The sequence below is a fragment of the Aulonocara sp. 'chitande type north' Nkhata Bay genome, linkage group LG23, assembly GCF_057382095.1.
Source record: "Aulonocara sp. 'chitande type north' Nkhata Bay isolate Kocher_YH1m ecotype deep benthic linkage group LG23, A_spYH_male_GT1.1, whole genome shotgun sequence".
In the NCBI taxonomy this organism is placed as follows: domain Eukaryota; kingdom Metazoa; phylum Chordata; class Actinopteri; order Cichliformes; family Cichlidae; genus Aulonocara; species Aulonocara sp. 'chitande type north' Nkhata Bay.
The window spans coordinates 10,678,285-10,689,069 of NC_141365.1; the positions used below are offsets into that span (position 1 = coordinate 10,678,285).

Below are 10,785 nucleotides of genomic sequence, written 5' to 3' on the forward strand. Positions count from 1 at the left end.
TGAGGTCCCGAACAAATAGACTCAAGGACAGCTTTTACAACAGGGCAATAGCCCTGATCAGTGTAAATAGCTGACCTGACTGGATACCTCCCTGGACTTTTTAGGGGGGAGGTAACAATGTTTAAAACGATAACAATAATATTTATATTTATAACAAGGTGCAATAATAATTAATGTGCAATAATAACTAGTGATGGGTCGTTCGCGAACGAAATGGCTCTTAGAGCCGGCACTTTGACGTGAACGACGCGAGCCGGCTCCTTATCGCGAGCCGTCACGTGGGTTTTTTTTTTTTTTTTCTCAGCCTCTCTCTCGCACTTTTTTCCCGCTTCACTCTGCACGCGAGCCTTGTGCTTTACGCTGGGCAGAGGGGGGAGGGGCGGTAGTTACACTCAGTAGCACAGGAACAGAGACAGAGAGAGAGAAAGAGAGGCAGGGACAACAACATTAGAAAGGTATAGTAATCATCCACAACTATTTTCGGTTGCAGATGATAAAGGATTCAGAAAGTTTATTCATGCAGGTCCATATGACAGAGAATGTGCATCTTCTGTTTGTTTTCATATTATAATTTATATTTAATTGTGTTGTGGTTTGCAGTGTTTTGTGTTCTTTTCACTTTAAATTTGTAAAAGGAAAAAGCTGAAAATTTAAATAGTTAAAACTTGAAATGTGAATAGTTGATTTTTGTATTATATGATTTATTTATTACATTTTATGTGGAGTGAATAAATAAAAGTATATTTACGGTGGCCCCTAGAGACAAAGCACATACAAACTTCAAATCACGTACGAACTCTGAAGCATGTACAAACTCCAAAACACGTAAAAACACGTACAAACTCCAAAACACGTACAAACTCAGAAGCACGTAAAAACTCAGAAGCATATAAAAACTCAGAAGCACATAAAAACTCAAAACACGTACAAAAGACAACAGAAGTGCTCCAGGATGCCGGGCGCAGTGTTGAGCCTTTGTTATCTTGTGGCTACACAAGCCAGCAAGTACCAACGACCGGATTTGGTGTGTGGTAATAACAGGTAAATGAACTTTTTTTTAAATTATTTGAATATATATGAGTGCCTGTGTATAAATACACAAACAATACACACATGCTTTCAATTGTGTAATTTAAGTGATCTAGTAGCTCTGCTTTGGAAGTTCAGTTCATGCTAGAAATGTGTTTTGGAGTTTGTATGTGTTTTGTCTCTAGGGGCCACCGCATATATTTATATATAAACATATATAAATAAAACCACTTTTTTTTACGTTAGTAATTCCTTTTGTGCATAATTTTATATTATTGTTAATAATAAATTAATTAAAGCAACAAAACAACCTGAAGAGCCGGTTCGGAGCCGAAAGAGCCGGATCTCTAAAAAGAGCCGGAAATCCCATCACTAATAATAACAGTGTGCAATACACATACACTTATTCTTCTTTTTTATACTAAGTTAATATACTGTGTTGTGTTGTTTGTTGCGTTGTGATGTGTCATATCGTGTTGTGTTATATGTAGTGCCGACGTAGGACAGTTTTTCCAATTTCATTGTACTACTGTACTATGTATGACTGTGCAATGACAATAAAGAGTTATCTTATCTTATCTTATCTTACCTGTATGGAATACCGTAACTGTCAAACTGAAAGACCACAGTATTGATTCAAATTATAAATTATATAAAAGCTGCTTCTGTATTTATTATCTAATTGTCTACTTATTTATTTATAAAATATTAATAAAATTCTCCATTTTTTTATTTACTTTTAAAAGTGTTCATTATGGATAGGCTTCAAGGTTTATTGATTCCATTGTTATTGACTTCAAATATATCTTAAATCAATTATTACAGTTTGGTAATGAAAAACATAAACACCCACCATGGTGGATAAGTTATTGCAGTGTGAACTTAATTTAATTGTTTGGTAAACACTAGTTTAGTGCTCCTGCAGCAATTGCAGTAGTCGTTCTCTTTGGATGGTGGGTCAGACATTTAATGAAATAATTTCCCCAATTTAATCTTATTTTCACAGCATTTAGTAACATTGTTTATTTAGTGATTAATTTATTTCAGTCTTATTTTAGGTTTAGGTCTTCCGTACTTTATGTGGGCTCTGCCACATAAAAACCTGACAAAAACCTGAAAGTCATATATAAAGTATACTGTATATGTAAATAGGTATAGCATACTGGCATACTATATATTTCGGAATTTGGCTGTTTAAACACAGCAAAATGAAATTCACAAAGGTATTCGTCTTTCAAAAAAATGTAATATCGCAAACGATTAAGCAACAAAAAATACATATCTCAATGTAAAATTCTGTTTTATTTTATTCAATTAATTTTTTTTAAAATTTAGACTAAATTCCTAAACACATTTACTGGATTTACAAGCCGCGGTGACGCGGGCGGCTCGCTCACGCCTCCTTGTTTGATTGTATCGAAGGCTGTGAGCAGATGACGCAGTGAGGTCCAGTAAACATGGCTCCTTTTCCGGACGAGGTGGATGTTTTTACTGGCCCACACTGGCGAATGAAGCAGCTGGTGGGCCTGTACTGCGAAAAGGTGTGTACAACTAACTGTCGTTCCTTATTTTGCAGATTTACGAACAATTTTTTGGAGGTTGGTGTCTGAAGGTGAAGCGAACACCTGCTAGCATGCTAGCTAGCTAGCTAGCGTAATAGCAGCAATAATTGAGTCAGTCGAAGGAGATGAACTGTCGGATGACTGTCTGACGACCACACTGAGACCCTTTGGTTGATCTGTGGTCAGCGTTACGTGATAGTATTCACGTTTCCAGCAGCGTGGAACCCTATCCGACTGAACCTAATAAAGTTTTATAGCCACTCGTCTCCGCAGCTAAAAGCTTTTTCTGTTTACTAGCCTAACTAACTTGCAAGATAGCTTATATAACGTGCTTTAAGTGCCACATTGGAGTTTCTAATGTTCTCGCAAAGGGTGGTGCATATATTAATAAGAAGTGTCTTAACAAGACAAGCCAGGTAAGCTCATTTAGCTGCAACAGCTAATGCACGAAGGGTGTGCTTCACTAACCCCAGCTCGGTTACAACACTGATGATTTGACACTCTGGCATACAGCCACTATGTTTACATATACGTATCACGTATATATAAACATAGTATTACGTGTTACGTGTCTAATCCTACCAACTGCAACGCTAACATAGATCACATGGATCTTATGTGATGATTTATTTTGTAAGAAATAACGCAAAGATCTTATTTGATAATTCTTCTTCCACAGCTGTCCAACACCAACTTCTCCAACAACAATGATTTCCGCTCATTTCTCCAGTCCCTGTGCGCCACATTTAAGGAGTTCAAGATGCATGAGCAAATTGAGAACGAGTACATTATCGGGCTGCTGCAGCAGCGCTGCTGCACAGTGTACAATGTACACTCTGACAACAAACTTTCAGAGATGTTGTCCCTCTTTGAGAAAGGGCTTCATAGTATTAAGGTAACGATCGACTGGCATTTTAAAATACACATTTTATTGACATGCTATGATCCTATATTTCACTTGATGCAACTTTAAAAATAGCTAACCAGAAAAACATTGGCTTTAGGTAAGGGGAAAAACATGTAGTACAGTGCTCAATTGTTGGGTACCACTCAGTCATTAGAATAAGTATCATGTCAGCAACGCAAAGATTATAGTACATACAAAGACATCAAGGGTTTTTATTTTTCATGTACACATGTAATTTCTGGCACCTCTTCAAAGCGGTTTTACTCACATGCGAAGCAAAATTACCAGCATTATAATAAATGAGAATTAGTTTTAGCTAACTTACACACTTGGGCAGTCAGTCCCTAAAGGCCCATTGTGCCATGAGAAATCTGCACGTTAATCATACTACACTTCCTTTAAGTGTGGAATAATACTCATTTGTGATATCCACTTTTGTCACAGTTCTCAAGTGTTACAGTTTCACATTTAAAAGAAGAAAAAGGATGAATGAAGTTATTAAGGATGAAGTTAGTAAGTTGAACTGCTTGGAGCAGAGGGAGGGTTATTTTTGTGATCTGCTTATCGAGAGACAAGAGTTATTGTTCTGTCAAGCCATGGGCAAACCTCCACCCCAAGAAATAAGAGGCAAAAATAAAGGCCTTTTTAGAATTATGCAATTGTGTAAACCCGAACTTCCGCTGCCAGTTTGCAAATCAGAAAACATTTTCTATTTTTGCTTTCAGGAGTAATCCTGCTTTCTGTCCCAAGGAAAACTGTCTCCTGGGAAAAACAATACTGTCCTAAATATTTAAATTATATTGAATTAACGTCATTTGTGTTAAAAAAAGAGTTCATGATATTTACCCTGAGAAATAACCCTGAAGTAACCCTGAGTAAATCAACTCCTGTAGTAATGACATTAAAATATTTTTGAATAGAAAATAATATTTTAATGTACAACAATTATTGCACAACACAGCCATTAATGATGATGCAAAATCAAAATGTACTTCTCAATGTAGGGAGTAGTGATTGAGTAAGGGTGATTTGGACACAGACCATGAATTAATCATTGTTGTGTGTTTTTAGAGTGAATATGAGCAGCTTAACTATGCCCAGCAGCTGAAGGAGAGACTAGAAGCTTTTACACAGGACTTTCTGCCCCACATGAAGGAGGAAGAGGAGGTATAAGATGCTCAAATTTCTTTTCCTTTCTTTTTTTTTTAAATTTTTTTTTTATAATATTTTAATTACCCATTGTGTGGGACATCAATTAAGACTAATTTATGTTGAACAACAAAAGGTAAAAACATGCACTGAAAGTTATCATAAAAACGTGTCTGTTCGTGTCCAGGTAAATTAAACTGTTGCAAGCTGTTTGTAAACTGAGGAGATTCGTTGCAGGTGTTTCAGCCTATGCTTATGCAGTACTTCAGCTATGAGGAGCTCAAGGACATCAAGAAACAAGTGATAGCGCAGCACTGCAACCAACAGCAATTGGACAGTGCCGCGGAGGTGCTAAAAGGCTTCAGTTTGTGGAGCCAGGCGGAGGTGCTCCAGAAAGCCTTCAAATATGCTGATCATGAGAAGACAGATTATGGTGAGTGAGTATATATTTAAGCTGGTGCTTCGTACTTAAGCACATTATAATTGGTCAAGTAACCCCACTGTTCAATATACGACATGTTTAGATAAGCATATCAATCAGTTGTCTTTTAGATCTAATGCAATGCGGTAACTCATGTCCAGCAGACATTTTGACTGTCCATTAAGGCATTTCTTATGATCAGTTTAGGCATGACTAACTTGTTTATACCTGCGTCTGTCTTGCTGCAAAATGTTAAAAATGTATACTTGATAACGGACCTCTGTACTACCAGGACAATGTTTTAACTGTTAAAGTCACCAGCTTCATAAAAGAACACTCTGTCTTAGAAAGTGGTTGACATTTGTAAAAGGTACACTTCATCATTTTGGTATTTGAGAACACTTACGAGCAAAGCTATTCCATATTCTTCCTCAGAACTGGAAAAAAACAGGAATTCCTCCACCCACATCTCCCAGCTCCCCACGGAAATTATGCTGAGGCTGTTCCATTATTTAGGCCCTGAAGATCTGTGTCGCTGCAGTCAAGTGTGCAGCTCCTGGTCAGAGCTAGCTAAGACCGGCTCTTTGTGGAGGCACCTTTATCCTGTGCGCTGGGCCAGAGGTACGCTCGAGTTTTATGTACTGGTGAAGAATTATTTCACTCAAGTGTGTACACAACTAATGAATATTTTTGTCTCTGTTATGTAGGTGATTATTATAATGGCCCCCCTGGGGAGCTTGACCAGGAGCCAGATGAGGAGTGGGTGAAGAGTCGGCAGAATGAGGGTCGTGCCTATCAGGAATGGGATGAGGACGCTGATGTCGATGAGTCTGGTGAGGTTTTGTCTTAGGTAAAGGGCTTGTGTCTCATAGCGATTTAAGTGGTATTTAAAGCACAAGCAACTATTACTAATGTAATGTTTCAGACACAAGCTGCCAGAAAGGCATCATTTGGGATGTACTGTTGTATTATAGGTTCCTACCCAGTCATTCCTATCCATTCAGCCCACATTTAGCAAGATATGTGTGACAAAAACAAGCAAAGAAAACCCCCACTTTTATAAATGCTCGGTAATGTTAAGCCCGGTTCCCATTGAACACACCGTTTAAGTAAAATGGCTGGTAAATAAACTACTGCAATCTGTGGGTGTCTTGTCATTCTCTTTCAAAACGTTGACAATTCACTGGCTTTCAATAACAGCATAAAATTAGCCAGCCAAAACTGACTACTGATGTAGATATTTGTTTGCGAGGAAATCAACAGTGTGTCGTTTTACAGAAGTTACTCACTCAGGTCGAGCAGTTTTGGTGCACTGGTTCTACGTGACACGTTCAGTGTGAACAGGGCTGTAAAACAGGTTTATGGTTATATGCAGCCTGTGTAAAAGGCAAGTCTTCATTAAATATGATACCTAAAGACATTTAGTGTCTATTTTTGACCTCTACTTTTATAGTTCCTCACTGTTTGCCCTGTTGATATTGGGTAATAAAACTAGATTAAAAATGTAGAGGTGTCTGTTTAAGAGTTTTAAACAGGGCGTCACACATTCATTCACATGTGGTGAAGCCAGTCGTCTCTATTTACTTTTCAAGTATTTTGCTGCTTTTGATCCCAGACTCTGCTTTATGCGTCATCATGGTATGATACACCTCTAGTGTTGCCTAAAGATGTGTCATACCACCTCCAGTTTAAGCTCTGTAATGTGTCACCCATGTTGTTCAATGGTTCATCAGATGTGTCAGGTCAAATTGAGGGCTCCCTTGCAATCAGCACTGCTAAGCGGGAGAAGAGGCTTCTGAATGGGATTATCCAGAATCTTCTTCCAGCTGTCGGTCCTTCTGTCAAGTCCATTGTTCTGGCATATAGCTCTACAGTCTCAAGTAAAATGGTAGGCGGAGCACAAACCTTTATTTTGCTGTTGTACTAGCACAATGTCAAAGCTCAGAAAGCTCGTTGGTTGAGCTGTGTTGTAAGATAAATGTTCTTGCTTTCCAGGTACGTCAAATCCTCAGTTTCTGCCCCAATATTACTCATCTAGACCTGACGCAGACTGACGTTACAGACTTTGCATTTGACAGGTTAGTATTAAAAATGAATACTGAAATGCTAACTGTTTATGACAAAGCGGATGTACATAAAACTCAGAAAACTTATGTTGAGTCTATCCTTTCCTTTTTAGCTGGTCATCTCTCGGAGCTTGTCACTCTCTGGAGCACCTGGATTTGTCGGGGTGTGAGAAAATCACTGATCACACCTTGAAGAAACTGTCTTTTGGGCTGGGTGACCTCATGTCTTCCACCTGCATTGACAAACGCTCAGACAAGCGAGCCAAGCTTCTTAAGAGTTCCCCAGGTCCCATCACGCTTGTTGATGAGAGAAACCTACATCCAGTGGGACGAAAGCAGGCCATAATTTTCAAGCAGGGGGCTGGCCGCTGGGGTGCCGCCTGCACACCCACGCAAGTATGGGTCCTGGATCCTTTGGACCTTGCTGATATTGAGGACGCAGCAGAGTGGAGTCGACGTGGTGGGATGCCGCTTACTGACGCGGAAAGCTTCGTTGAGACACAACTTATGGGAAGTTCGTGCTGTTGCAGGAGGAGCAGGAGGCGGGGGCACAGGACTGGGTCAGATGCCTCATATTTGCATCAGCAGTATGCCTTGTCTGCAGAAGTGCTCTGCGGTCACTCCACCTGCTGCACAAGCGACATGGCCCTCAGGACTTTTACTGGGTCTGAGTCAGGCATGACCAGAAATGGCACAGCAGAATTTCGGACTAAATGCTCTTCAATGGGGAGCCTGCAGTGTCTCCAGCCTGAAAACAGGACTGATCAATCAGAAATGAAACGCTCACTGAGGTTTCTCAGCCTCTCTGGATGTTATCAAGTCACTGACTTGGGCCTGAGGTAACGTTAAATCATCAATCTCTTTCAAACAAACTACAAAACACATCATATATATTTTTTAGTATCTGTACAGAGGATCGAAACGGCAAAACTTAGAAAATGTATACACAACCACTGACTTCTTACCGCAGGACTCAGATCTCCAGTAATCCCCTGACTGTACACACATAGGAAAATTAGATCAACCAAAAGGCAGAAATCTGACCTCATCATGTGACTTTAAATAATGGGCCCCTTATTTCCTTAATTAGGTGCAAATGAGGGAATGTAAAGATTGAATACAGGTGTAAAAACAAATTCCTGTTTGTTTCCAGTAAATAAACGAGTGTTGTATACAAAGAAAAGCTGATGCATTAAATTAAAAAAGGTCAACTTTAATGAAAGATAAGTTAGTTTAAATATGAGTTTCAATACAAAGTCAAATACAGAAGTGACTTATGTCACATTTTAGGAGTTAATGCCTAAATTTGTTTTATTTTTATTAATTTAATAATATATACATTTAGTTTGGCAGTTATGACCCTCTATGAAAATGACTTGTTTTTAGGTAGGTTTTTTGAAGATTGGTAGCAAACTAAAATGACACAGTGGAATGAATGAGTTACTGTGAACAACTGTAAATACCACATTTCGTCAAATTGCGCTGATGAAACTTTAACCTGGAGACCAGCCACAGTACCCCTTCAAACCTTGGTTGCTGAAATATAAACGCCTGCCAGCGTACCCCAAAGAAATGCCTTGTGGTCATTTCCTTATTTGTCTTTGTCCGGGGATAAACACTCTCACAGACTCACAAGGTAAAAACATTCAGCGCCATATGAAAAGTAAACTGCTACTTACTAGTAGTTCAAATGTAGTCATTTTAAAGCATTCGACAGATTAAGTTTAATATCAGTGGTCAAGAGGACATAAAATCACTAGTCATAAAAAACATTTATGACTTTGCTCCAGAGTTTTTAGGTTTTTCCTCCTGGAAGTTATACTTCTACTGCTATTTTTGCTCTTGAATTCCACCATAGATTTCAGTGTACTGCCATCTCACCACTATACTGAATTAAGACAAAGATATAGGTGCTTTTCAAAATGCATATCAAGTAACATTTCTATCAGCTAATTCAGATTATACAGTGCAGCTCTTATTAGGGTAAGACTGGATTATCTGCATTCATCTAGATGTTCCCAGTGTTGGTCTGCATGTTGTTGTAGCTGTAATGAGGTTGCATTGCATTGTGTGTCAGGGCTCTGTCTCAGCGTGGAGGGCTTCCTGTGCTGGAGCATCTCAACCTGTCTGGCTGCCTCTTCATCACTGAGGTGGGGCTGCAGGAGCTGGTGTCGGCCTGTCCTTCCCTCAATGACGAGCACTTCTATTATTGCGACAACATCAACGGTAACACAAGTTAAACCTAAAATGCTGCATGCTCTTCACCTAGTAATGTGTTTTGACATAGGCCTGTGTTAATGTTGTACTGTATAAAATGTCACGGTGGTGTTACAGTGTGTGGCAACTATTACAAACATTAATAACCCCACTCGCATAGCATGTGTCCTAGTGTAAGTAACCGATGCCGCTGAGAGGGGAGGTAAGTAGGCATTACAATACATTGATGCCCTTACTGTCAGAACTTTATGTAACACAAAGTTGAATTATTTAGTAACATAATGAAAATATTTAAATGTTGTGGATATGGGGGTGTGTGTCAGATGTTTCTCACTTGTCGCGTGGGTTGCAGGTCAGTAGATAACTGCAGTGTGGTGTTTCTCTGCAGGTCCCCATGCAGACACGGCCAGCGGCTGCCAGAACCTGCAGTGTGGTTTCAGAGCTTGCTGCCGCTCTGGAGAGTGATTCAGCAAAACGATGCTATTCTGAAATGTCTCCTTTTAATTGCACTTTATTCTGGGAATACCATTTGCTGTATTTTGTGTCACTTAAAAATATTTCTTGATGAAACTGTAATTTTGCTCTAAATCTTTCGGTCTATATTTCATGGAAATAATGCTGTCTAAAAGGAAAACATACAAGGGTAACAATGGATTTGAACTGTCTGCAAATATCCTGGTTCTTTCTTTTTGGTTTAAAAAAAGTAAAAACCTAGAAAAAAATGAACACCTAGAACTCAGTGGTTTTCTGTAGTTTAAACGAAGTTTGTTTTGTCACTAAAATGATACAGATTTACACCAGTCTGCTTCTCCCCTTACTTTGTAACTCATTATCAGCATAGGGTTAATTTTGTTGTTAAATTGAATCTAACGTCGTCGTTTATTTGATAACAATGTGTGGTGAAACAAAGTGGTCTGAGTTTTGGGTGAAGCTGACTGCTCCAAATGGCACTCAGATTGTTGATGGTTAGGTCCCTACATGTGACTCTTTTTCGCTGCCTTGTGCTGCCGTACATTGATGTTCAGTTCACTGTTGATGCTGGCACAGCGACAGTATGCACAGACATAGGAACTGGTACTTGATGTTGCAGTGTAGTCCTTAACCCCCCCCCCCTCTTTTTTTTTTTGTTTTTTTTACATTTGTGATACTAAATGTCCAGAAAGAGTTTCTTGCTTTCACTTTTCTTTATGCACTCCAGTGGGCAAAGAAATGGACCAGTGTTCTTGTGAGAAAGATTGAAGAGTTTGTAGAGAAATAGAAAAGCGGGATTAAAAATAGTCAATTGGGAAAAGTCTTCAGGGTATTTGGCCAGCTAGAGTACTGCATCATTTATGATACTGCAGCAGAATTTATTTTCCTGTTCAAAAGCCTTGCATGATTTCTGTTGAAAATTCACAACAAATTAATAAAAACATCTTGGAGTTAGAAACTGTG

The 10,785-nt window shown here is 39.0% G+C and overlaps 1 protein-coding gene across 1 annotated transcript; it reads left to right on the forward strand.

The window, feature by feature from the left end:
* Positions 1 to 2,434: 2,434 nt before the first annotated feature.
* Positions 2,435 to 10,785, forward strand: fbxl5 (F-box and leucine-rich repeat protein 5). Its single transcript, XM_086283159.1, has 11 exons — positions 2,435 to 2,570; positions 3,271 to 3,486; positions 4,570 to 4,665; positions 4,885 to 5,080; positions 5,504 to 5,689; positions 5,776 to 5,901; positions 6,802 to 6,956; positions 7,064 to 7,146; positions 7,248 to 7,973; positions 9,212 to 9,360; positions 9,740 to 10,785. The coding sequence occupies exons 1-11, from the start codon at positions 2,487 to 2,489 to the stop codon at positions 9,814 to 9,816; spliced, it is 2,094 nt and encodes a 697-aa protein (XP_086139285.1). The 5' UTR covers positions 2,435 to 2,486; the 3' UTR covers positions 9,817 to 10,785.